Source organism: Chinchilla lanigera, unplaced genomic scaffold (genome assembly GCF_000276665.1).
Source record: "Chinchilla lanigera isolate Chin_1 unplaced genomic scaffold, ChiLan1.0 scaffold00041, whole genome shotgun sequence".
NCBI lineage: Eukaryota > Metazoa > Chordata > Mammalia > Rodentia > Chinchillidae > Chinchilla > Chinchilla lanigera.
Window position 1 is genome coordinate 14097833 of NW_004955442.1, and position 26686 is coordinate 14124518.

General features: G+C 39.5%; 1 protein-coding gene and 1 pseudogene across 3 annotated transcripts; one reads left to right on the forward strand and one right to left on the reverse strand.

Annotated features, from left to right (window-relative positions):
• Window positions 1-1404: 1404 nt before the first annotated feature.
• On the forward strand, window positions 1405-25907 carry Znf200 (zinc finger protein 200). 3 transcript variants are annotated; one of them, XM_013517699.1, is made up of 5 exons: window positions 1405-2345; window positions 2968-3378; window positions 3975-4066; window positions 4362-4488; window positions 23778-25907. In XM_013517699.1, exons 2-5 carry the CDS (start codon window positions 3132-3134, stop codon window positions 24476-24478), a joined length of 1167 nt encoding a protein of 388 aa, XP_013373153.1. In that variant the 5' UTR covers window positions 1405-2345; window positions 2968-3131; the 3' UTR covers window positions 24479-25907. The 3 variants fall into 3 exon arrangements, with proteins under 3 accessions (XP_013373153.1, XP_005391418.1, XP_005391419.1); XM_005391361.2 differs by having other exon boundaries at window positions 3047-3378; XM_005391362.1 differs by lacking the exon at window positions 1405-2345 and adding an exon at window positions 2352-2578 and having other exon boundaries at window positions 3047-3378.
• LOC102030128 lies at window positions 15584-16011 on the reverse strand (annotated as a pseudogene).
• Window positions 25908-26686: the final 779 nt, after the last annotated feature.

Sequence of the window (26686 nt, forward strand, 5' to 3'; positions counted from 1 at the left end):
AGAGTCCTGGATTTATAGGAGTGCAGGAGTGGTTGTGTGGTCTGGTAGTTCTTTTAGAAATGGCTTGCCAAGTAGTATTCCACGTCCTTCTTGCCTTAAACAAAGAATTGGACAAGCCAGAAACGGTGCCAGAAAGTTTACTTGGAAAGGGAAAAGTGAAGGGGTAAGGGGAAAACTGGTTCTGCAGAGCAAACTTGAGCCAAACAAAAAAAAAAAGATAAAAGCAAAAATAAAAGTACATCCTGGTCTAGGAGACACAGGGTGGGCTATTGTGAAAGTCATGATAGCAGGCTCCTCCTCCTGTAGTTCACATCTCCTGGACACTTGAAGTTCTCCTACATAGGGGATTCCTGGGAATTATTTGGCACTGTCCTGGGATTTGTAATTGACAGGTCCCACTTATTTCCCCAGCCAGCTTTGCCACAGTCTATCTCCTAAGTCAGTTGTCCTATTTTAAAGTGAAAACATTTTTTTTAAAAAGTGAAAATACTGACTAGGTTAGTAGTGTGAGTAAGCATTTTTTCGGAGGTTAATCACCATGTTATTTTTCTACTCTATAAAATGGTTGTTCATAGCATTTGCCTTTGTTTTTTTGTCAGTTGGCAGGGGCTCATTTCCTGTTGGGAAAGTCTGGCTTATCTTTCCCAATTATTTTGCAGTTTATTAATTTGATTTTATTACTAGCACTTAATTTTTTAAAAAACATAGCCATAATCAGGCAAAGATGGTATAACACAAGTGCAGTGATGGGGGTGTGACAGCAAAAGAAAGGACAGGCTGGCTACCTACTTGGAATCAGCGCGGACACTGAAAACCCAAAAAGCAAAAGTGACAGTAAACTACCATTATTTCTTATGTATCACAGGGCAGAATAAGTGGAGGGGAGACCAGGCTGAAGGACATTAAGCACACCAAATCCATCAATATTAAACATAAAGATATTCATAAACACTTGGGAGGAAAAGTAACAGGCTTATATTTTACTTCTATTTTAGTTTCCTGTTGTGCCTCAACTTTAAACTTTCTGTCCTCTCCAGTGTTTTTATTACATTGCATTTTTGTATGTTGATTTAAGGACAGGGCTCTTTTTCCCACAATATACAATTTCAATTGGTAGCACCACCTATTTCCCAATAAATTGAAATTATATCCTTTAATTGAAGTTCACATATATTCAATTTTTACACGTATAATTATTTTCATTGTTCCATTTGTTTACTCATAGTTCCAAAAATACTGCTTTCAGTAAAGGGTTTTTAGTAAATGTTTCTATCTGGAAAGGCACGTATTTTTTCATTTTTGTGTGCTGCACAGTTGTCATACTTTATAACATTCTAAGCCATAGTTAAGTGAGTCAGCTATATTAGTGTGAAGAAAAAGCTTTAGGTTTTATTTTCACTTATGTTATTCTGCCAGAGGTGGTTGTTACACAAACCTGCCCAAAGGTTGTCCCAACTCCAATCGGTGTCTCACTGAGAACAAACCAAGTATGAAAACAATACAGAAAAAAAAAGATCCTGTAAAACCTCTCTGTGGGAAGCTGAAATTGAGAATGGAGAGTCTGAGGAAGTCGGACTAGCATTTCTTATGAAAGAAGCAAGGTCCAGGCGGCCGTGTATTAGTTGGTAAAATGAGGGGAGTGATCGCCTAGCTTTGCCCACTGCTACACACCAAACCACTTCTGCGAGACCGCCAGCACTCATGGCTGCGGGAAACGACCACCCCAGGGTCACCTACGCACTTCCTGCGCTCGCCAAGGTGCAGAGACGGATACCGCAGGGGCCGCGCAGACCTTCCGGTCTGAGAAAGAGCCCATTTCCGATAGCTCCTCAAACCTACCCCGCCCCCGATCGTCACCGCCTGGTGGCTTTCCTATTGGCTGTTTGGAGCCGAACCATATTTCCCAGAGAGACCTGGGGCCGACCGACCACACGAGTGCTGCCAGCACGTGGAGGACTGGTATCAACTCTCTGCTCGATTCCGAGGCCGATCAACATAGAAAGCGGCTTTCACCGGCTCGACCTGCCTTTGCCGAGAGTCATGCAGGCGATCTCGAACTTCGTCTTTTGCAGGACAAACACTGCTCGCTCCGAGCGAGGAGACCAGACTTTCACGCCGGAAATGAGTCACTGGGCGTGGCGTCACGGAAACGGAGGCGCCCAGCCTCCCAGAAGGCTTCGCGTCCGCGCGTCCTCTCAACTGAAGGCGGCGCTTTCCAATGCTTGCCGGCGGCTAGTAAGGACACTCCAGAGGGCGAGGCGAGCGTCGGGCCCCCGTCCCTCGTTTTCCGGTCTTTGTGGAAGCCCAGGCCGCTGAGCCGTCTTCGGGCGGAGAGGCTCCGCGAGGTGAGGGGCTGTGAAGTGGCGGGAGCCAGGCGGAGGCGACCTCTGAGGAGCGGAGCGCTCTCCGTGGCTGGGGAGCGAGGCCGGGTCGGGAGCCGGGGCGGAACCCCAGGCAGCGCCACCGGTGGAGCTTTGCGTCAGGCTGCCCCTTGGCCGGTGTGAGAAGCCCTAGAGTGGGACTGGCCCGATGAGCCCCAGTACGATGTCCCTTGCCGCTGTCAGGAGCACGTTGACAGGTGGTGCTCCCTGGGAGGGGCGTCGGCCGCTCCCGCTCCGGCGGGGCGCCTGCGGGAGAGCCGCGGGGCGAGGGGCGCGGTGCGGCCAGGGTCAGCTGCTAGCTTTCCTCTGAGCAGACGCCCTCCGGACTGGACCCCGGCGTTCCTCGCTTCTGGTCCATCGCTCTTTGTGCGAGCGGGAGTTAAACTTCTCTTCTCAGTGAATACTGCACGTTTTCTTTCCCGGGGAGATGACCTTTGGCCTTCGCTGGCTTTGTTCCCTGCTGTTTGGCTCTTGAGCTTGGGTTTCATTCTCAGGGTCTTCCTTTCAGGCCTTCCTAAGTGTATCGCGTCTCCGGAACCTGTATTTCAGTTTTGACTTGCCCGCCCCATCTGTCTTTCTGGTGTAGATTTCATACGGCCTCACCACCCAAGCCGGCTGTTGAAGTCATGCATCGTGTGGCTAATCAGTGGTTTCTCTGTCTGCAGCGTGGCTCTCTGGCAGATTTCCTGCCGTAAGAAGTGGCTCTAGCAGCCCCCAGTAAACGAGTGTGGTCTTTTGTTGTGAGGCACGATGGCTACGAAAGTGGCTTCTATATCCCCAAAGCCAAAGCAGTCTCTTGTACTGAGAGTTCCTCCAGACTCCAAGCTGGGCCAAGACCTCCTTCAGGATGCCACTAGTGGGTCCAAGAGCATCCACCAGTTGGTGCTGGAGCACTTCCTTACCTTCTTGCCCAAGGCAAGCCTGGCCCAGCCCAATCAGAAAGTCAAGGAGACTTTGGTTATTATGAAGGATATGAGTTCGAGCCTTCAGAACAGAGGTAAGAAGCATATGCTTATTTCACTAGAAGAGAAGCGGGTGGTACTGGGCACTGAGATGAACTTCCATGTTAGTCAGGAATTAAAGTTAAGATGGTGGGTATTCACGAAAAGAAGTCAGTTTTTATATGTTGAGGTATTGCTTTATTCTTAGGCTGGAGCTTATGTGGTATGCCAGATGTGTATAAAGCTATGTGAAGTGAGCATCTTTTTGTGTTGTGCATTTTACTCAAACATTCTGGAGGGAAGTATCTTTTAAAGAATATAGAAATCAGGTGGATTATCATGTTGTCTGTAGTTTATATGGGATTTTAGAAACTTTATGCTTGTTCAGGTTGTCTTCCTTCAACCTCGTATATAGTGACTACTGGTTAGAAATTTTGAAAGGTGCTTAGGGCAATCTTTTTCATACTGAAGAGATCCCATAAAGATTCAAGACTCTGGGGCTTGTGGCTCGAGTTGTGTCAGGGCTCACAGGAGCAGAAACAGCTGTGAATTGCCTGGTGAAGAAGCAAGCGTAGCTTGGCCTGAAGGTACGGGCAGTGTCTGTATTAGAGTCACTGAGTTTTTGACTAACTACAGCTTCCTCTTTCCCCAGTGCAACCTCATCCCTTAGTGAAACCTCTGCCCAGAGAAAGAGTCCAGCAGGAACAGGAGACAGTGTCTCTGTGTTTTAAAGCTGACTGTGAGGTGGGTTTGGTTTTCCGCTCACTGGGTAAATCACCTCCTGTACTCTTGAAATCTTCTCTTCTGGGTCAGTCTGTGTGTAACACATTCTTGGTAATCAACCTCGTAAGGCATTTCTCTTCTGCTTTGTTCTGGCTCTTCTCAGCCTGGCTATCTTGTCTATGTTGCTCCTGTGTGAAGCTTATAGAGATGCCTTTCATCATCCTTTTCCTTGATCTTTTCTTACTGCCAAATAAGAAAAAAAGGGCTGCGAAGGAACCTCATTTACTGAGAAAAAGGGGGTCTCTTGTTCTTTTAGGAGCTGGTGATCTTTGAGGATTTGAATGTATTTCATTCCCAAGAAGAATGTGTAAACATGGATTCTGCTCAGCAATCCAGCTCAGAGAAGGAAGATAACAGTAATGTTGGGGAGATGGTGTTACTGGGTAAGAAATCAAGTGCTGTGTGTTCAGGCCGTATGCTATAGCAAAAGCATGTCCTTCATCTCTGGAGCTTCTGAATCACTGTTTACACCTGGTAAAGCAAAGTGCACACATTCTGTTTTTGTTTTATCTTATGTGGCAGAGGCTAGCTACAGAATTCCAGGTGTAGATAGTCAGTTTTTCCTGAAGTTAAGGAAGAGAGGACATTTTTGGTAATCAAGACTTGCAAATAGATGGAAAATGTGGGCACACTGTTTCTTAACTCTGACCTGGAGCTGGTTCTCACAATAGATAGATATATAGATAGATATATAGATAGATATATATATATTTTTTTAAACCAAGATATATTTTGAGTTAGCAACTTAGTATTTTCTTTTTTTTTTTTTGCAACTTAGTATTTTCTTTAGACCCTTAAGTTACACTTCTTTTTTTTGTGTGTTTAGTAGGGGTGACTACTACTATTGTAAGTGAAAGTATATTCTATTTTTGATGAAAATAATATATAGATATCTATATCTATAGATATGTATCCCCCCAAAAGTCTCACTATATAGTTCAGGCTAGTCTTGAACTCACTATGTAGCCCAGGCTGGCCTCAAACTTGCAGTGATCCTCCTGCCTCAGCCTCCCAAATGCTGAGATTATAGGCATGTGCCATTATGCTTGGCTAATGAAAATAATATCTAACATTTATTAAGCACTTAGGTGCTATCTGTATTGTATGCCAGCCACTGATCTGTGTATGCATGCAAGCATACATTTACTTATTTATTTATTTATTTATTTATTTATTTTTGAGATTTGCTATGCAATTCAGGCTGACCTGAAACTCACTATGTTGCCCCAGTCTAGCCTCAGACTCAGGACAGTCCTCCTCCCTCAGCTTCCTGAGCACTGGGATTACAGGTGTGCACCACTACACCTGGCTCAAACATGCATTTATTAGTTTGTATGCTTCTCACAATAGTATTGTAGAGTATAGCAATTACAGGTGATTAGATGAGGCAGAGAGAGGTTAAGAAATTTGCCAAAGTCACATAGCTGGAAGTAGTAGAGTAGATAGTTAGACTCAGAATCTCATGTCAGAGTTTGCAGTTGTGACTTACATGTGCTGCCTCCTGGATGGATTTATTATAATTTTGTCAGTGAATTCCTTATGTGGTTGCTAAATGGGGCCTTCTTTATTTGTCCTCATTTTCCAACTGTCTCTGATGCTACATGTGAAGTGATCTGGTGACAGACTCATCATAATCTGCTTAGACATGCTTCAACTTTTCTGTAGAAACACACAGCTATTCTAGAATCAGATGCCCTCACAAATGTCTTTGCTCAGTGCCTCATACTTTTTAATTTGCCTTTGGGGCAGTTTGCTTCTGAGACCTAAGTTGAGCAGAGGACAGGTCTGAGGAGTTGTCCCAAGTGACAGTAATCCATTATAACAATAGAACCCTTATCTGTATTGTCCTATGTGGTCAAGTTAGTGGTACATAATGAGCTTAGTTCATTTCCCACAGAATGCTCTGTGAAAATTTTATTTATTGTAGAGAAAGTTATAAAAAGGCCAGATTTACTATACTGGATTTTTCTTGAGTCTTGAACAAAACTAGCATTTATTTCAGGTTATTCAGTGCTGTGTATGTTGCTTATTCCAGGAGTAGTTTTGGGTGTGTTCTTTGGGACCCTAAAACCCAATCCTCACCCTTCCCTCTTCATACCATGAAGCTGGTGGCTTAAGCTTGCAGTCATTCAAAAAATTCAAAACATTCCATCCACTTGTTTTTTCCTCAGGCAAGATTGGAGTTGGTATTCTGCAGGTTCCAAAGATAAATAATGCCCCATACTTGCCTTCTACAATGTTCCAGTTTGACATGAAAAACAAGGCAGTCGCTTACAGTGATAAGTAATGTGAAATTTTTATAAGTATAAGATCTATCACAAGGTTGAGGCAAGATTTGAATCCTTTGAATTTGTGGCAGGAAATAAAATAAGATTGTTGTGTGGGTCTTTGGAAATTGAGGACCAGGGATTTAGCTCATTGGCATAGTGCCTGCCTGGCAAGTGTGAGGTTGTGAGTTCAATTCCTGGTACCAAAAAAAAAAAAATGCTGGAAATCGAGAATTGTAGCACAGATATAAGGACGTAGAGATTTGGGAGTTGTCGGTGTACAAATGATAATTGCAGAGTTCCATCTATTCAATTTTCAGAGAAAAGTATAAGGGATTGAACCTCATGGAGATAGGAATCAAGGAGACTCCTTGTGGTTTACTTGAACCACATAAAAAGACTACTTACACAGATTTTCAGTAATGTAGTTCTTATAATCCTAGCTGATCTCTGCTGTAATATGAGAATATACTTTTTCTGGGCAAGGGATATAGCTCAGCGGCACAAGTGCCTACCTGGCAAGCTCAATGTCCTGAGTTTGATTCCCCGTACCAAAAAAAAAAGAGAGAATATACCTTTTCACTGTGCTGAATTTTTTTTTTTTTTTTTTGGTCTTTTTGAGATAGGGTCTCACTGTGCAGTTCAGGCTGGCCTTGAGCTCACTTTGGAGCCCAGGCTGGTCTTGAACTCACAACAATCCTCCTGCCTTGGCCTCCTGAGTGCTAGGATTACAGGCGTGCGGCACCATGCCCGACATATTGCTGAAAATTGACTAAATATTCTGTAAGAAAAGACTCCCTAGGTTCCAAAAAGCAGAAAAAATTCATTAGGATCTGTCCCAATGTAGGAGAATTTACAACCAGAAAATAGGTAATAAATCAGAAAATAAAATAAAATTGCTTCCACCTGGAATTCTAAAACTACTAGGCAATCTTGGGCTAAATGGAGAAATGCAAATTAGAATTACATAATTTTTCATTTATTTAATTAGTTTGCAGTACATGCAGTTTTCATTTTTTTTGTTTGTTTGTTTTTTGGTTTTTCTCCGGTACCGGGAACCGAACTCACGACCTTGCGCCTGCCAGGCAGGCGCTTTTGCCGCTGAGCTAAATCCCCAGCCCCGCAGTTTTCATTTTGAGGAGTGGATATATGTACATAATAAATTTGGTTCCTTTTGTAATCCCCTTCCCTCTCTCTTTCATCCCTCCTTTGATTTGTCTTTCCTCTTTTTCTTTTTTTCTGCTTTTCTTTTAAAGAGAATAATAAAAAAAGAACAACAGCAAAATACCAACAACATAGACAAAAACAAAATAAAGCAAAAACAATAAAAATGATACAGGGTTTCAGAACAAAATGATAGGAATTAACAGTGGTTGTTATATTACATATTATTATCTTCAGTCAGGTTGCTCAGATTACCAGATGTAAGAATGCAATATTGATCAAACCATTAAAGAAAATAAAAAATGAAAACAAACAAAAAATTAGAAACAATACAGAATTTCAGTAGGCAAGATGGTAGGAATTCACCAATGGTTGTTATATTGAATATTGTTGTCTTCAAATTAGTTGTTCAGATTACCAGATAAAAGCATGCAAAATTGGTCAAAAAAAAAAATTAGGCATTAACTGTTCCTTTCAATAAACCATTAGACGTTAGCAGTATAGTTATCCCAGCTATCCTTCTGTACACACACACACACACACACACACACACACACACACATATTTTCCCTTCCTTTCTTCTTTCCTTTTCCTCTTTTCCCTCATCCCAGTTGTTCCTTCCTCTGAGCAGTTTCTTTCCCTTTCCATTTTCATTTTTGTTGTGCTTGCTTTGGCAGCACATATGTCCACTTTCATTTTTGTTGATATTACTAATCTTTGCTCATGTTTATGGCATATAATATTTATATTCATTAAAGTTATTAGGTTCTGCTAGATGGCATACCTTTATTCTACCTATTTCTTCCCTACTCCTTCATCTCTTATCCTTGATCTCTTGGATCCCTTCCCATTTGCAAGAGATCCATCCTCTTGTCTCTCATCCATCCTTTATTATTGTACTTTGCCTTAAATAAATACCATGCAGTATTTAAGCTTGCATGTCTGGCTTATTTCACTCAATATTATATTTTTCAGGTGCATCCATTTTCCTACAAATGTCTCAAATGTGTACCTCTTTATAGCCAAGTAATATTCCATTATGCATAGATAATCACATTTTCTTTATCCACTCATCTGGTGATGGGTATACAGTCTGCTTCCAGGATTTAGCTATTATGAATTATGCTGCTAAAAACATTGGTATGTGTGTATCACTATATTATGATGTCTTAAGCTCTTTGGGGAAAATATCTAGATGAAGGATAGCTGGGTCATGTGGAATTTCTGATTTAGTACTTTGAGAAATCTCCCTACTGATTTCCTTAATGGTTGTACTACTTTACATTACCACCAACAATGTAGGAGGTTTCCTTTTTCATCACAGCTTCTCCAACATTTATTTTTTTTATTTCTTAATGATTGCCATTCTTGGGGGCTGGGGATTTAGCTCAGCGGCACAGCGCCTGCCTGGCAAGCGCAAGGTTGTGAGTTCGATTCCCGGTACTGGAAAAACAAAACAAAACAAAACAAAAATGATTGCCATTCTTTCTGCTATAAGATGGAAACTTAGCATTGTTTTAATTTGTATTTCTGTAATGACCAAGGATGCTGAGCATTTTTTCATATATTTGTTGGCCATTTGCACTTCTGTGAAATACCTATCTTTATGACCATTTTTTGCCTGAGTTTTTTATTTTGCATGGTCTAATTTTTTTTTTATTTATGTATCCTAAATATTTGTCCTCTGTCAGTAATAGCTGGCAAAAAATTTTCTCATTCCGTAGGTTATTTCTTTACTAATTGATTCTTTTGCTATATAGAAAGTTTTTAATTTGATGTAATCCCATTTGATGACTCTTACTGTTATTTCTTTTGCAGTTACAGTTTTGTTTAAAAAATCCTTCTCAACACCTCGGACTTAAAGTATTTTACCTTTTATATCTCCCAGTAGGCTCAGTCTTTGTTTTAGTGTCTAAATCTTTATTCCATTTTTATTTAATTTAGTGCACAGTGAGAGACAGGGGTCCAGTTTTCCTTTCACCATTTGTTGAATAGGCTATCTTCCCTCCAATGTATGCTTTTGGCCCCTTTGTGAAAGATCAAATACAGTGGAACTTTAACTTATGAACTCAATTTGTGAGGGCTGGTTGTAACTCAAGTTGGTTGTAAGTCAAGACTATTTTTCCCATAAGAAATAATGGGAATACCCATAATGTCTTCCATACCTCCCAAAGCACCCCTTAACTAATCTTTTCATAATGAGAAAGGGTTGTATAATGTGCCTAATTTACCAGAAACACCAATAATTTTCCTAGTGCATTCACCAAAAAGTTGTAAAAAGTGTGCCTAGTTTATCAGAAACAACAAGTTTCATACTGTACTCACTATTCAAGTTGACATCTTTGGCTTGCAGAAAGAAACCACCTTGCACTAGAAGGTGGTTATTGTTTGGAAGGAGAGTTCCCTGCCGTAGAACATCAGGAATCTGGCTGTCTGTCCTTTCTCTCCTAGGACCTGCTTCTGGATCACTAGGTCCCAAATCCTAAGTTTGTCTGTTTCTGTCTTTAACACTGTTCTCTAGTATGATGTGACATTGTCATTAAGCAAGTGAATGCAGCAATTGGCTTTTTCCCTCTCTGGATGGGTCTTCTCTACAAATGTTTGTAGCTCTGTCCATTTTTTCAGGATTTCCTTTATTTCAGAAGAACTTTGCTGCACTGACTATTGATACCCTCCTCCTCTTTAGAAAGCTCCTCAGCTGTCATTCTGTATTGGTCAGCCAGAAGTTGCTGAAGTTTCTCTGTAGATAAATTTGTCTGAGTGTTCCTCCACCAGTTCCTCAACATCACCACTGTCTACCTGCAAGTCCATGAACTTTGCTATAGTGACAGTATCATCAACCACAGAGTCAATTGAAGGCTCAGGCTCCTCTACACAGTTTTCAGAGTCTCTCTCCTGTATAATTTTAGGCCACACTTTCTTCCAGGCAGATCTCAGTGTCCCTAGAGAGACATTGGCTCAGGATTTCTCAGTTAACCCCATATAGGAAAGGATGTTGTAATGTTCCTTCCAGAACCCTGTAAGGGTTAAATGTGTATTTGAGACTACCTGGAAGCACTTCTTGAATGTTCCTTGGTGTATAGCTTCTTAAAGTTAGCTATAACCTGCTGGTGTATAGAGTGCAGTAGAGGAGTTAGATTAAGTGGGAGGAACTTGACTGAGAGCCATGGGAATTCTTTAGCCAATTCTTCTTCCAAATCTCATGAATGAGCCGGAGCATTGTCCATAACGAGGAGAGCCTTGAGTGATAAATGTTTGTCCTCTAGATACTTCTTAACAGTAGGACAGGAAGCCTCCCTGATCCACTCAAGAAAGTACTCTTTTTACCCAGGCTTTTACATTAGATCTCCATATGACCCCTAGCCTAGTCTTCCTGACTTTGTTTTCTGAACACGATAGGGCCCTCAGAGTGATAAACCAAGAGAGGCTTTATCTTGAGGTCACCACTCACATTGGCATATAGCAGTAAGGTTAACCTATCCTTCATAGATTGTGGCCTGGCATTTTTTTCTCTTCCTGGGTAATGTATGTTCTCCTGGGCATTTTTTTCCAGAAAAGGCCAGTTTCACTACAGTTGAAAACTTGATGAGAACAAGAGCCATTTCTCTGTGTCGTCGTTTCAAAGTGGTTGTATGTAATTTTCAGTAGCCCTTTTATCAGCACTTGCTGTTTCACCATGCTTAGTTACACTATGAACTCCAATTTTTGCTTTAAAGTTGTGAAACCACCCCTTACTGATGTGGAATGTTTCACCATTATCACTTGTTGATGGATTATCCTTTGTGAGATCTGCATTTATAGCCCTAGCTTTTTCAAATTACAGACACATGTGGGTAATAATCTGCCATCTGCTTTTAGTTTATTCACACTAATAATGGCCTTTCTACCTCTTCTATTGATTGTGACTCAACTAGTCTGAGTAATACCTTTAGCAACACTAGGTTCCTTATACAAATCTTTTCTCTGTAAGATTGTTGAGATGGTGGATTTCCACATGCTGTACATATTAGTGAGGTCAGTCACACGAATGCCACTCTCATGTTTCTCCGCAATTCTCTTCTTCTTTTCAATTGTGGTTTCTTTACCTTCCCTTTCTTTACCTTCCCTTCCTTCCTTTAGCTTCTTTTCCAGCTTTTTTTGGAACCACTTTAATAGCAGTAATTGTAGTGGTTAAGTAAAGCACTGACCGAAATCATATCCACAAACACATGCATCTGGGCTCAGACTGATGCTTACATACTCTTCTGGCATCATTTGACCACGACATTCAGGTTGTAACTCAATACTTTGGTCATAAGTTAAACCTCAAATTCTGGGTCGTATCCTAGGTTGTTTGTATGCGAGGCCAATCTTAACTCCTAGGGGTCCACTCTAGCTGAAGGTATCTGATGTTTTTGTATCCTCTGTTCTGTTCCATTGATCCGTGTGTCTGTTTTTGTTCCAGTACTGTTGTATCACTGTTGCTTTGTAGTATGGCGTGAAGTCAGGTATTGTCATGCCTCCTGCTTTGCTCTTTTGCCTAAGATTGTTTTTGCTATTTTGGGTCTCTTCTGGTTCCATACACATTTTACGATTGTTTTTTCTAGATCTGTAAAATATGCTCTTCTTAGTTTGATTGGGACTGCATTGACTCTGTATAACAGTTTGGGGAATATGGTCATTTTGACAGTGTGTATAGGTTCTGCCTAATGAGGAACAGGGGACATGTTTCCATTTTCTAATGCCTTCTTCAATTTTCTTTTTCAGAGAACTTTAGAGACCTTATTTGATTAGGTTAATTCCTAGGTATTTCATTTCTCTGGACTCTACCATGAATGATACTGTTTTCATAATTTCCTTCTCAATGAGTTCTTTATTGGGGTACACAAATGATTTTTGTGTGTTGATCTTGTGTCCTGCTACATTGCTGAAGTTGGTTATTCTAAGAGTTTTTTGGTGGAGTTCTTTGCATCTTCTAGGTAGATTATAACGTCATCTGTAAATAATGATTAGAATTCTTCCTTTTCTATATGTATCCCTTTTATTTCTTTCTCTTGCCTGATTGCTCTGGCTGTTTCAAGTACTATGTTGACTAGAAGTGGTAATAGTGGGCATCCTTGCCTTGTTCTTGATTTTAGAGGGAATGCTTTTAGTTTTTCCCCATTTAATATGATGTTGGCTGTGGTTTGTCGTAAGCTTTTATCAAATTTAGGTGTGGTCCTTCTATGCCTATTTTCTTCAGGATTGTTATCATGAAGGGATTTTGTCATAAGCTTTTTTTGCATCTATTGACATGATCATGTAGTTTTTGACCTTTCACTTATGTGATGTATTACATTTATTGATTTACATATGTTGAACCATCCTTGTGTCTTTGAGATGAAACCTACTTTTTTTTTCTTGGTACTAGGAATCGAACTCAGGACACTGTGCTTGCCAGGCAAGCCAGGCAAGCCACTGAGCTATATCCCAATCCTGAGGTGAAACGTACTTGATCGTGGTGTATGATCTGTTTGATGATGTGCTGCATTCTCTTTGCTAATATCTTGTATTTTTGCTAATATCTTGAGAATTTTCGCATCTATGTTCATTACAGAGATCAGCCTATGGTTTTCTTTTTTAGTTGGGTCTTGTGTCTTGTTTTTTTGTTTTTGTTTTTTTGTCTTTTTGAGACAGAGTTTCACTATGCAGTTCAGGCTGGCCTTGAACTCCCTATGTAGCCCAGGCTGACTTCAGACTTGCAATGATCTTTCTGCCTCAGCCTCCCAAGTGCTGGGATTATAGGCGTGCACCACCACATTCTGTTTTAGTTGTGTCTTTACCTGGTTTTGGAATCAGAGTGATGCTGGCTTCCATGAATGAATTTGGGAACACTGCATCCCTTTCAGTTTCTTTGAAAAGCTTGAATAGTATTGGTAATTCAACATCCTTATAAGTTTTGTATAGTTCGGCAGTGAATCCATCAAGTCTTGGCCTTTTTTTAGTTGGTAGATTCTTTATTACTGTCACTATTTCATTGCCTGTTATTGGGTTGTTCAACATTTTTGTGTCTTCTTGGGTAATTTGTATGAGCACAGGAATCTGTCCAGTCCTTCAGGATTTGCCAGTTGGTTGGAATACAATTTTTCAAAGTAGTTACTATCTTCTGGATTTCATCTGTTGTGATTTGCCTTTTTCTTTTCTAGTTGGATTGATGTCTTTTTCTTTCACTTTCTAAGTCCAGTTAAGAGCTATTTTGTTTATTCTTTCAAAGAACATTTTGTCTTTGAAAATTTCTGTAAGTTAATAATAATGCCTGTATATAGTGTCTGGGACACTATGAAAGCATTCCTACGAGGAAAGTTAAGTGCAATCAGTGAAAAACACAGTGACCGCAAATAAATAACCTTATGAGGAATTTTAAGATATTTGAGAAATAAGCCAGGCCCAAACTGAAATTCTGGAGGAAAATTATAAAAATTACAGTGGAAATCAATGAAAGAGGCAAACACACACACAATAATAAAATTAAGAGCTGGTTCTTTGAAAGAATAAACAAAATAGCTCTTAACTGGAGCTGTATTGGTTTCACTTCCTTGAGTTCTTCTGTGACTCACTGGTTGTTTAGAAGTGTGTTCTTAATTTTCCAGGAGCTTGTACTTTTTCCATGATTTCTTCTGTCTTTCATTTCTGTTTTCATCGTTCAATGGTCTGATAGTACACATGGGATAATTTTGATTCTTTTATATTTATTTTAGCAGGCTTTGTGGACTAATATGTGACCCATTTTACAAAACATACCATGTGTTACAGAAAAAAAATATATACTCTACTGTAGTGGGGTGGGATATTCTGTAGATATAAAGTCCATATGTTTAAGGGTATGGTTCAGCTCTGATATTTCTTTATTGACTTTTTTAACTGATCTCTTTGTGAAAGTGGGGTGTTAACATTCCCCAGTATAATGGTGTTAGTATTTATTTGATCTTTATGTGGAGCAGTATTTCTTTTATGTATATAAGTGCTTCAGTATTTGGCACATAAACATTTATAGATGTTATCTCTTCTTGTTGGATTATTCCCTTAAGTAGCCTTCTTAAGTGATCTTCATCTTTTCTAATCAGTTTTAGTTTCAAGTTACCATATCTGAGATAAAAATTGTAACCCCTGCTTGTTTTTGATATCCTTATGCCTGAAATACTGTTTTCTACTCTTCAATTTTTAGTCTATGAATATCTTTTTGGATTAGATGAGTTTCTTGAATGCAGCAGACTGTTGGATTCTGTTTTTTGATGTAGTCTGCCAATCTGTGTCTTTTTTTTTTTTTTTCTTTTGTCTTTTTGAGACTGGGTCTTGCTATGCAGTTCAGGCTGGCCTTGAGCTCACTTTGTAGCCCAGGCTGGTCTCAAACTCATGATGATCCTCCTGCCTCAGCCTCCCAAGTCCTGGGATTACAGACTTGCATCACCCCACCTGGCTAATCTGTGTCCTTTAATTGGAAAGTCAAGACCATTAACATTGAGAGATACTACTGAAATGTGTTATTTACTATTGTTGCATTGTTTCTCTGTTGGTTACTCTTTTTTCTTTTACTGTCATTTTTTGTTGTTTATTCACTGAGCTGTTTTTGTTTCATGTGGGTTTTTAGCTGTATTGGTTTCACTGTGTCTGTCTAGGATATTCTAGAATATTTTCTGGAGTGCTGGTTTAGCATTCATATATCTTTTGAACTGGTCTATTTCATGAACTGCCCTCATTTCTACATCTATTTTTTTTTTTTTTTTGTCTTTTGAGACAAGGTGTCATTATGCAGTTCAGGCTGGTCTTGACCTCACTTTGTAGCCCAGGCTGGACTTGAACTCTCAGTGAGCCTTCTGCCTCAGCCTCCCGAGTGCTGGGATTACAGGCGTGTGCCAGCACGCCCGGCTCTACATTTATTTTGAAGGATAGCTTTGCTGGATAAATTAATCTGGGTTAGAAGTTACTTGCTCTTAAGACTTAAAATACTTCACTCCAAGCTCTTTAGCCTTTAAGGTTTGTGCTGAGTAGTCTGCTGTAATTATAATTGGTTTACTTTTTTTTTTTTTTCTGGTAGTTGACATATTTTATTCAGATAGCAGATAATTCTGATCATTTGTGATCCAAGAACATTCAAATACTAAATCCAATATAATCAGATGTTAAAGACATTCAAACATTATAGCCAATGATGCCAGGCTTGCCTATGATCTCTCCAATATAAAACCACATCCACACTTCAGTGGCCACCAAACCATTCAGGATAGCTTCCTTAACTGTGAACTGTTTGAAGCTACCAGTTTGAGCACTACTGACTATTTTTTTCAGGCTCTGAATAGCTGCAGAGATCTCAGCAGGGGTAAGAGGAACCAGCTCAACCCTGGCATAATGCCAAAATGTGGCCAGTCGAGGCTTTGAGTAAGTCACAGCAGCATTCACCAGCGCTGGGGCCTTCTCTTCGAGGTTACGGAGGAACTGGGCCATGGTCCTAGGGTGGAAGAGCCGTTGCACCAACGGCCGGTTGAATGTCACCCCATGGTTTACCTTTAGATGTGACTTTTTTTTTCCTCTACTTTTAAAATTACGTTTTTTGTTGGCTATCTGGCAACTTAATAAGAATATGCCTTGGTAAGCTTCTTTTTTTTTTTTTGTCATAGTGGTTTGTTCTATAAGACTCACTTATTGTATTTTAAATTCTTTTCACATATTTGGGAGATTTTTCTCCTATAATTTCTTTAACATTAGTAATCTGTGTTACTTCTAGCTTTTCTCCAACTCCACTTGGCCATAGGTTGGTCTTCATGTCATCTAGTCACTGCTGGATGGTCTTATCTTTTTCTCTCTTTCTCTCCCCTTCCCTCCCTCCCTCCCTCTTTTTGGTGGTTTCTTTGAGTACTTCTTTATAATTTACCATTTCATCAATTTTAGGTACTCTGTATTCACATTGGTCATTTCTGCAATTTTTTAATTCTATACAGTTTTATTTCAGGTATTTCTCCTGGACACCTTTTTGAAGATTCTGTATCCTTGTTGAGTCTGTCATTCATATTTTAGTGTTTTGGTCAGTTCATCCAATTTTTTTACTTATTTCCCCTGAATTCACTTTGGGTATATAAAGTGATAATGCTGTGAATTTTTGCTTCATTTTCCCTTTGAATTTGTGTAGTTGCCTCATCCCTAGTATAAACTTTTTATAGAACTCCACTACTTGGTATAAGCTTTCTTCTCCATTTGTGCCCGCTGCTCTTCCTTTAGAGGGTTGGAAGACCTTGTGGGTCTTCTGTTCCCTTGCTAACCCATGATCCTCTGTGTGTGTGTGTGTGTGTGTGTGTGTGTGTGTGTGTGTGTGTGTGTATTCATTTTTTATTGTTTATGATCCCAGGAACTCCAGATATTGGCATAGAGAGCAAACCAGTTGTTATCCACTACTATGTTACCTTGGCTATGGTAGTAAATTCAGTGATATCAGTGGCATCAAATTACAACTGGATATTGCCAGATACTTAGGTCTTCCTGGGCCGGGTGTGCTGTGAGGCTGGAGGCGAGGTGGTTGTCTGGTCTGTATTATTTTTGTAGAAAATGCTCTTATAATGTGATACCTGAATCCAAGTCTGTAGATATTGGAGTCTATGGTATAACCTAAATGATGCTCAAAAGAGCATGGCTATAAAAGCTTTATATATTTAGAAAAATAACAGTAAACCTCTCACTCAAAGTTAGAAAAACAGGATAAGTTAAAAGAGAAGGAAGGTATTAATAAACATGAATTTTGAAAATAATGTGTTAAAAAAATAGGGAAGAAGAAATCAGGTGCAATAGCACATACCAGTAATCCCAGCATTCTGTAAGGCTATGACAGAGCATCAAAAGCTCAAGCCTGGCCCAGGCAATTTAGGGACTTAATGAGACCCTTTCTCAGAGTAAAGAATTTAAAAAAAGGGCTGGGGGTTGGGGATTTAGCTCAGTGGTTGGGGATTTAGCTCAGTGGCAAAAGCGCCTGCCTGGCAAGCGCAAGGTCGTGAGTTCGGTTCCCGGTACCGGAGAAAAACCAAAAAAAAATAAAAAATAAAATAAAAATAAAAATAAAAAAAGGGCTGGGGTTAGTTCTCACTCCAGAGGCCCTGGGTTTAATCCCTAGTAACACAGGAAAAAAAGAGATAGGGGTTACTAAGTAGAAAAAATGTAGATTTGAAGTTTTTAAGTACATTAAATTTAAATTTATAAATGTAAAATTAGATTATCAAAAATCTAGCCCGCCTAACCAGACATGGTGGTGCATGCCTATTAATCCCAGCACTGGTGGGAGGCTGAGACAGAAAGATCATAAGTGGGAGCTCAACCTCCACAACTTAGCGACTTAGTGAGAAAGAAGGGGAGGAGGGGGATTGAGATACACCTCAGAGTAAAGCCCTTAGGCTTCAGTCGTTAATACCACGAAATAATAACAATATAATAATCGTCATCATCTAGACCCCCTTCACCTAAGAAGTACTACCAGTCTCATACAGTTTCACAGAAAATTCTTCTAAACTTGAAAAATTAGACAATTAAATTACATGAAAACTTCCAGAGTGCAGAAAAACAAAGAAAACAAAATCTGACAAAAATTACCATGACCAAATAAGATTTATTCTAGGAATATGAAAATAACTTGATAATCACTAGCTATGGAGTAGAAGAAATTATAGAAAATTGGTTAGTATATTTTATATTAATGGGAAGAAAAATTTTGTCATCATTTTTATAGTTACTGAGAAGATAATAAAATTTAAACTCTTCTTTCATGAAAACATATAACAATATAGTAATTAATAAGTCATTTATCCTTCCTGCCAGTGTTAGTTTGGTGCTACTAGGAAACACTGAAAGACATTCCTACTCAACTAGGAATACAGTGACAAAAACAACTGTCACTACTATTGTTTAACACTGTTTCAAACACTAGCCAGTACAATTAAATGAGAAAAAAATAGTATTAGAGTTCGAGAGAAAACTAAAACTATATTTATATATAATTGTTGGACCAGGCATAGTGGCATACACCCAGCTACTTGGGAGGCTGAGACAGGAAAATTCACAAGTTAGAGACCAGCCTAGGCAACTTACCAAGGCCCTGTCTCAAAATAAAATGAAGAGCAAGGGATGTAGTTCCATGATAGATCATTTACATAGTGTCTTAGTTTCTTGTTGCTGAGACACAATAGCTAACACCTACAAATTAGAATTTTATATTGGCTCACAGTTTGTAGAGGCATCAGTCTATAGTTCATTCACTGATGAGTATCGTGCCCTCCTGATCCATTCACCTCCCAGAAGCCCCGCCTATGAGCGCATGAGACTTTGCAGAGACAGCTAGAAATGTAAACCATAACATGCATTAGGTACTGGGTTCAATCCCAAGTACTAGAAAAACAAATTGCATTTGGAAAACCATAAAGAATGTGTGAAGACATTCTACCAATAGTAAGATCATTCAAATGTGAGGCAGTGGGATATAAAATTAATAAATGTGGACTGTGGGGATGTAGCTCAGTGGTGGAATGCTTGCCTAGCATGCAAAGGGCCTTAAGTTCAATCCCCAGTACCACACGAAAAATTAATAAATATAAATCATTAGCTTTCATATGCCAACATTTAAATGATGCAGTGAAGATTCCACTAAAATAGAAACATTAATTATTAAGTACCTAGTAATAAAGAATATCAGAGTTTATGAGGAAACTTCAGAAGGACAAAAGTAAATGTGAATAAATGGAAATACCATGTTTTAGCCTATGTAGATGCAACATCATAAAAAGATCATTTCTCATAAAACTGATTTATGAGGGCCAAGGATGTAACTCAGCAGCACAGTGCCTGCCTGGCAAGTGCAAGGTCCTGAGTTCAATTCCTGGTACAAAAAAAAATTGATTTATGAAAATGTGATCCTTTTAACAATACCAATAAAATTTTACCACTGGAGCCAGGCATGGTTGGCACACACCTGTCATCCTAGCACTTGGGAGGCTGAGACAGGAGAGTTGCCAGGAGTTTGAGGCCAGTCTGGGCTACAAAGTGAGTTCAAGGCTACCTGAACTGCATAGTGAGACCCTGTCTCAAAAAGACACCCCCCAAAAAAATTACCACTGGAACTGGAAAATCAACCTGAAATTCAGTTGGAAAAATAAGTACATTTAAACAACAAAAATGGAAGAACAGTAGAGTTTTTAGTTCTGTGTGTTAGCTTTGTGTAGCTGTGATGGAATTGCTGAGGTGAATAACTTACAAGAAGGAAATGTTTATTTTGGCATACAGGTTTAGAAGTTTCAGTCTGTGGTAAGCTGACCCTGTTGCTTTTGCGTCTGTGGTGAGGCAGCACCTTGTGGCAAAGAGCACATGGTACAGGAAAGCTGCTCATCTTATTGTGGCCAGGAAGCAGAGAGGAAGAGGCCAGGATCCCAATATCCCCTTTAAGGGCACATCTTCAATAACCTAACTTCTTTCTACTCGGCCCCACCCCCCAAAGGTATCACCACCTTCTAATAGTGCTGCAGGTTGGCACCCAAGCCTTTAGCATATCTGGCTCTTGGAGGACACTTAAGATCCATACCATAACAGCCTGTCAGATATTAAAGCATCCCCCAAAACTCTATAATTCAAACAGTGTGGTATTGCTATGAGTAGACTGATAAATGGATGAAGTAAAAAGTCCATAAAGGCCACCAAAACATGAGAATTAATATGTCATAAAGTTGGTATTTTACATCAGCAAAGTAAAGGGAGGTGTGGCAGGGGCGCATATTGGAGATTACTCCAGGGCCTCTTGCATGCTAGGCAAGTACTCTACCACTGAGCTCCATCCCAGCCCTTATTTTTTTTTTTTTTTAGTGGTAGCAAAGTTTTATTAAAGGTAGGAAAAGAAACAGGCTCTGCAGAGTGTTTCGGCCAAGTAAAGGAATGAAAAGAAGTACACCCTACAGCATGAGAGAGGGACAACATGCACAAGAGAACACAATGGCCTTTTCAATTTTATCTTGAGACAGGATCTCCCTAAATTTTCCAGCTGGCCTTGAACTTGTGATTCTCTTGCCTCAGGCTCCAGGGTAGCTGGGATTACAGACATGAACCACTGCTGCCAGAAAGAGGGACTTTTTAGTAAAAAATGTTGGGACAATCCAGATGCTGTTTGATGAAGACTACCTTGCTTTACATACCAAGCACTCCAAATGGATTGAACATTGTAAATGTTTCAAACAAGGGAACACATAAACATAAAAACATAGTTTAAAAATGTAGGTGAAGCTGGGAATGATGGTGCATACCTGTGATTCCAGTAGGCTGAGACGGTATTGCCATGAGTTTGAGGGCAGCCTGGGCTACATGAGTTCAGTGCCAGCCTGCACTATGCCGCAAGGCTTGTTTCTCAAAAACAAAATAAGCAAAAGGAAAAAAAGTGTAGGTGAATTCCTTATTAGGGTAGAGGGGCTTTTGTAATTAAGATTCAAAAGTGTAGAAGCTTTGAAAGAAAAAAATTAAGAAAATATGCATGGCAAAATAAGAAAGAAATACATATGTGAACAAGATACAGTAAATTGGGAAAGTCTCAGATGTACAGAAATCAAAACAACACATTGGCGGTGAAATTGTTAAGCAACAGGCATTCTGAGGTAGGTGTGAAGAGTGGTACAGTTCTTGTATGATTTTGCAACTTCTCTTATATAAATGCATTGTCTGTGAGTCCAGCAGTTCTCTTTCTGGGACCCTGACCTACAGAAATAGCAGCAGCATACTTTTAAAACATGTTAATTCGTTATGGCATTAGTTTTGAAAAAATGTTAGAAACAATCCAGTTCTGTAAGAAACTGGTTGAATACACCCTAGACTTAATAATTAGAAAAAACCAAGTAGCAGGAATATACATAATGTTACATTTTATATAAGAAAAGAGGCTGGGCATGTTGGTGCATGCTTGTAATCTCAGCACTCAGGAGGATGAGGCAGGAGGATTGCCTTGAGTTCAAGAATAGCCTGGGTAGCAAATTCGAGGCCAGCCTGCCCTACTTGGTGAAACCCTGCCTCAAAAAAGAAAAAATATTGTCTGAAGAATCAAAATTATTTTTAAAAACTAATAAAAAGTAGAGAATGGATAGAACAGAAACAGGAGTTGGAGTAAGGCATCTCAATACATATTTTTTCCAACTGGTTTTACCAATATTAGACATATTACAAAATGATAATAAGCCATTGGTGGTATAATCTTGGCCTAAATAATGAAATAATGAAAAATAGCCCAAATAGAGTCCAGTTATGTATAAGGGTAATGTTTGTTTGTTTGTTTGTTTGTTTTTGGTTTTTTTTGGTTTTTCTCCAGTACTGGGAACCGAACTCATGATCTTGTGCTTGCCAGGCAGGCGCTTTGCCGCTGAGCTAAATTCCCAGCCCCCTGTATAAGGGTAATGTAAACAACATTACAAAACAGGGTGAAAATGAGATGGTTGTAAGTAGAGCTGGGATATCTGTATCATAATGTAAAAGAAAATTGTCAAGTGGCTAGAAAATAGGACAGAGCATTGTCGTATCTTGAAAGACTGGTGTATTTTTTTTCCTTCTGATTTTAATGTTGAGTTCAGATTCTTAAATATTTGCCTTAATGAGGTGGGCGTGGTGGCATACGTCTATAATCCTAGCGCTCAAGAGGCTGAGCAGGGGATCACCACAAGTACAAGGCCAGCTTGGGCTACACAGTGAGTTCAAGGTCAGCCTAAACTACATAGTGAGACCCTGTCTCAAAAAAAAAAAAAAGTGCATGCCTGTAATTGCAACACTCAGGAGACTGAGGCAGGAGGATCACCATGAGTTCGAGGTCAGGCTGAGCTACATGGTGAGACCCTGTCCACTCCCCCAAAATTCATTCATTTAAAAATAAGTATAGGGGCTGGGGATTTAGCTCAGCGGCAAAGCGCCTGCCTGGCAAGCGCAAAGTCGTGAGTTCGGTTCCCGGTACCGGAGAAAAACCAAAAAAAAACAAAACAAAACAAACAAAAATAAAAATAAGTATATGTTTACATCAATGATTGATAAAGATCTTTGATATATAAAATTGTTAAATTTATAAAATTAAATAAGTTACTGTTTTATATAATGAAAGGTTAAACAACAATAATTTTATACCTACTAAATATTTTTAAACTTCATACTGGCAATGAGGGTTAAAGTTGATATTTACATCATGATGGTTATATTAAAATTGGTACACCTTTGGAAAGTGATGTATGATACAAATCACCCTAGGCTTTAACCCAGCATTTTCATTATCATAAGGGAGCGACTGAAAAGAAGGAAATCTGTTGGTATAAAACTGCTGAATCCTGAAGAGATTCACATTCTACCTTCTGGAGCAGCCACATCTAAATGGTTGATTTAAACCCTTCATTCTCTACCAGTTCTCCAAAGTTAGGAATTCCTTGTCAGCCTACCTGTTCAGAGGTGTTTTTTTTTTTTGGTTACCTAGTGTTGATAACCCATTAGACTTTATTTTGAAGTTTAATACTAATATAGAAAAGCCTACATATCTTTAGTGTACAACTCAGATTTTTATAAAATGTACATACTCATTTATCATCCAAAATTACCGTCCCAAGCACACCAAAAATCTTTCTTAGGCCCCTTTCAGTCACCACTCCCCTTTATTCCCGAAAATACTGTTGATCTCTAATATCATAGTTTCATTTTATCAGTCATAGTAATCACTTCAATGGCCAAGTACTAATCACTTGTGTGAACATGCTATGCCTTCATTAATTTTGGTCATTTGAATTATTTCCAGCTTTTCCTTGTGTATAGGACCTTACACTATTATCAGTGGTATATTATTGTAAAATTTCATGTAGCAAACATCTGAGTCCTGAAGATTATGAGTGGTGCCTTTCTCTGTGTATGTCCTTCATCCCCTTGACTGACTGTTCTACACAAAATGTAAGATCATTATGAACTTGAGTAATTGTTGCCTCTTGAGAAACAGAGATGAAATCTTTCCTTGCTATCCCATTCATTCTGTTTTCCCATAAAAGTAAAACTAGGACTGTTTGTTCACAGTGTAGGAGAGTGGGGAGCTCTATTGCTCATCTAAAATAAGAATGGAAAAAGAGTTGATGGTGGTTATCTGTGAGTCCTCAGAGTTTCTGTCTTTCAAGGTTATTATCTCATGAGGAATTTAATTTGTTTTTTTCTTGCCTGGTATTGTCATATCCCTGAAAAGTTACTACATTCTCTCTCTCTTTCAATAGTTAATGACAGTAGTCCTGCAGGTGAAGATCTTCAGAAGGAAGATTGTAGAGAAAAGTCTTCAGATAGTGATGGGATGGACTGTCTCTTGGTTTCTGAGCAGCCTTCAGGTTGCCTCGAAGAAAGAGTAAATTCCTCTGTTCCACAGCAAAAGAAATTGAGAAATCTTTTAATTACCATTAAAAATGATACTCCACTAGAGGAGCTCTCAAAATATGTGGACATCAGTGTTATTGCTCTTACTCGAAATCAGCGAACAAGGAGGTGGTACACTTGTCCACTGTGTGGGAAACAGTTTAATGAAAGTTCTTACCTTATTTCCCACCAGAGGACTCACACTGGAGAGAAACCCTATGACTGTAGCCACTGTGGGAAAAGCTTCAATCATAAAACAAACCTCAATAAACATGAGCGAATTCATACAGGAGAGAAGCCTTACTCCTGTTCTCAGTGTGGGAAACACTTTCGTCAGAATTCTCATCGAAGTCGTCATGAAGGAATCCATGTAAGAGAGAAGATATTTAAGTGTCCAGAATGTGGGAAAACCTTCCCAAAGAATGAAGAGTTGGTGCTTCATCTGCAGAATCATGAGGCCAAGAGACCATATAGTTGCAGAAACTGTGGGAGAAGATTTGGTAGACTGTCGAACTGTACCCGGCATGAGAGAACCCACTCAGCATGTAAGAACCGAAAGCACAAGTGAGACCAGGACAGATCCTGCTGCAGCCCAAAAAGTTTTGTAAGGAATTCTGAATTCCTAGGCTGCTTAAAAAGATACAGATATTTGAAAACCTCATGAGAGTCAAGGTTGGGATGAATACCCATGTTGGCCGAAACCTCAAATTCTTAGTGAATTCCCAGGGAAGAAAGCATCTTCCCGGCTCTTTGGACTAAAGAGCATTTTTAGTGAAGTTGTACAACAGTATATCGATCACACATCCATTTTCCAAGAAGACTTTGAATGTGTTTGGCTTGGGGCTGCTTACCTGTGTTTTTATTGAAATAGAACACACACACAAACACACACAGGAATTTACACTTGAGAAATAACACCAAGGTCCTTATCTGGACCTGTGTTTCTCTCAAGCAAACTACTGATTTGTTAGAGCAGCAGGTTCTCATAGCACTTCATGTAATCCTCTGAACACCCTGATAAAATTTGAGTGTTGAATTGTTTACTTTGGAATGTAGGAAAACTGCAGCTTTTGAATGTCAGAGACTTACTGTCATGTGTATGTAATCTAAAATAACTATCAATTTGAATAACATTTGCAATTTATGGTGAGAATTGGTTGTTTTACAGAAATCCTTTTCATACTGTGTGTACTATTCTTTCTGTGTTTTGTTCAGGCATTAATCTTTCAAACAACTGTCTTGTGCCTCTCCATTGCCAAAAGCGTTTGGATCACTTAGGTCTAGCCATCCAGTCCTACTCGTGGATAACTCTTGAGGATCTTATCCCTCTGCTAAGCCAAGACTTCGCCTGCTAGGAAGGACGCCTGAGGAGCCTGAACAGTAGGGATGAACCTGAATACGGGAAAAAGCTGGTGTGGATCCATGACTAATCAATAACCGTACTTAGACTTAATTCTGCTTTATGGCTCCATGAAACTCTTGGCAATAGAGCGCTTACTACCGCCCAAACCAGTTTTAAGAAATTATGTCTCTGATTATCTCCTATTACCCCACAAGAAACAGGATTCCAAGTGTCTCCATTGTAATGTATTGTTGGTGTCTTTGACCTCCTGCAAACCAGACCCTCCTGTGCTTTCTGCTTGGTGGCAGAGTCAGCGGTGCCTTCACAGGACCCCTGCTGTGGTGCAGTTAGGGATTCTTGGTCAGTTTGCTTCATTTTGTTTCCTGAAGTCTTACATTGGTATTTTGGGTTGAAGGCGTTCATTCTATAAACTATTTGAGAAAGTTTATTCATGTTTATAGATTTTGTTTCCCATCAAAAAACATGCTTTTCTACATTATTACAGTATTATGTATCTGAGTAAATTTTTCTATTTTTTCATTAAAGTTCTGTGCAATTTTGTTACTGTAAATAGCTTCTCCCATTATACTTTTCTAGTTGCTTATTCTTACATAGAAAAGTTTTTAAAAATATATTTGTGTAACTAGCCATCTCACTGGATGTTCTTAATTTTCATTAAGTTCTCAGTTCTGTTTGTGGTAAAAGTGTATTGTCTAAACCAGGTGTGGTGCATGTCTATTCCCAGCACTTGGGAGGCTGAGTTAGGAGGATCACTGCAAGTTCAAGACCAGCCTGGGCTACATAGTGACACCCTGTTTCAAAAAACAAAACTGTACATCTGCAAATAATAGTTGTATTTCTTTTTTTCTACCTATTGGGTTTTATTTTTTAAACAAATCTATGTTGTGCAAAGTACAGTATTCTGAAATAAGGACATTTTATGATTCAGCTCTAAATCATGATTTAAAACAAAACCACAACACAAGAGAAACAGCTGAAGAACACTATCAGTAGTGACTTTGTATCTCCAGTGAGCAGTACCATTTAAGACCAGGGCCAAAACTGGCAGCCCACAGCATTTTTCTCTTATTCTTGAGAAGTCTGGCCCATGAACTGGGCAGGGGCTCCAGGACCCTACTACAGTGACATGCCATTGTCATCTGTGCAAGGCCCACCTGCATGTGCAGCCTTTGGCAAAGCAGCTTGGGGGAGGGGAGCAGGTGGGGGCGGGTCCCTGGGAAGAAAGCTATGTCCTCTCCCATCAGTGTGGTCCCTAAGGAAGCAAGTGTTTCTCTCTTTATATATATTCCATCCAGGCTATAAGCCAATTGATTGGTGTCACTCACATCCAGGATAGGGGTTCCATTATCCACACCCAGAAGTAACCCATTCGTTATTGCACACCCTTAATCCCACTACCACACACCTTGGATC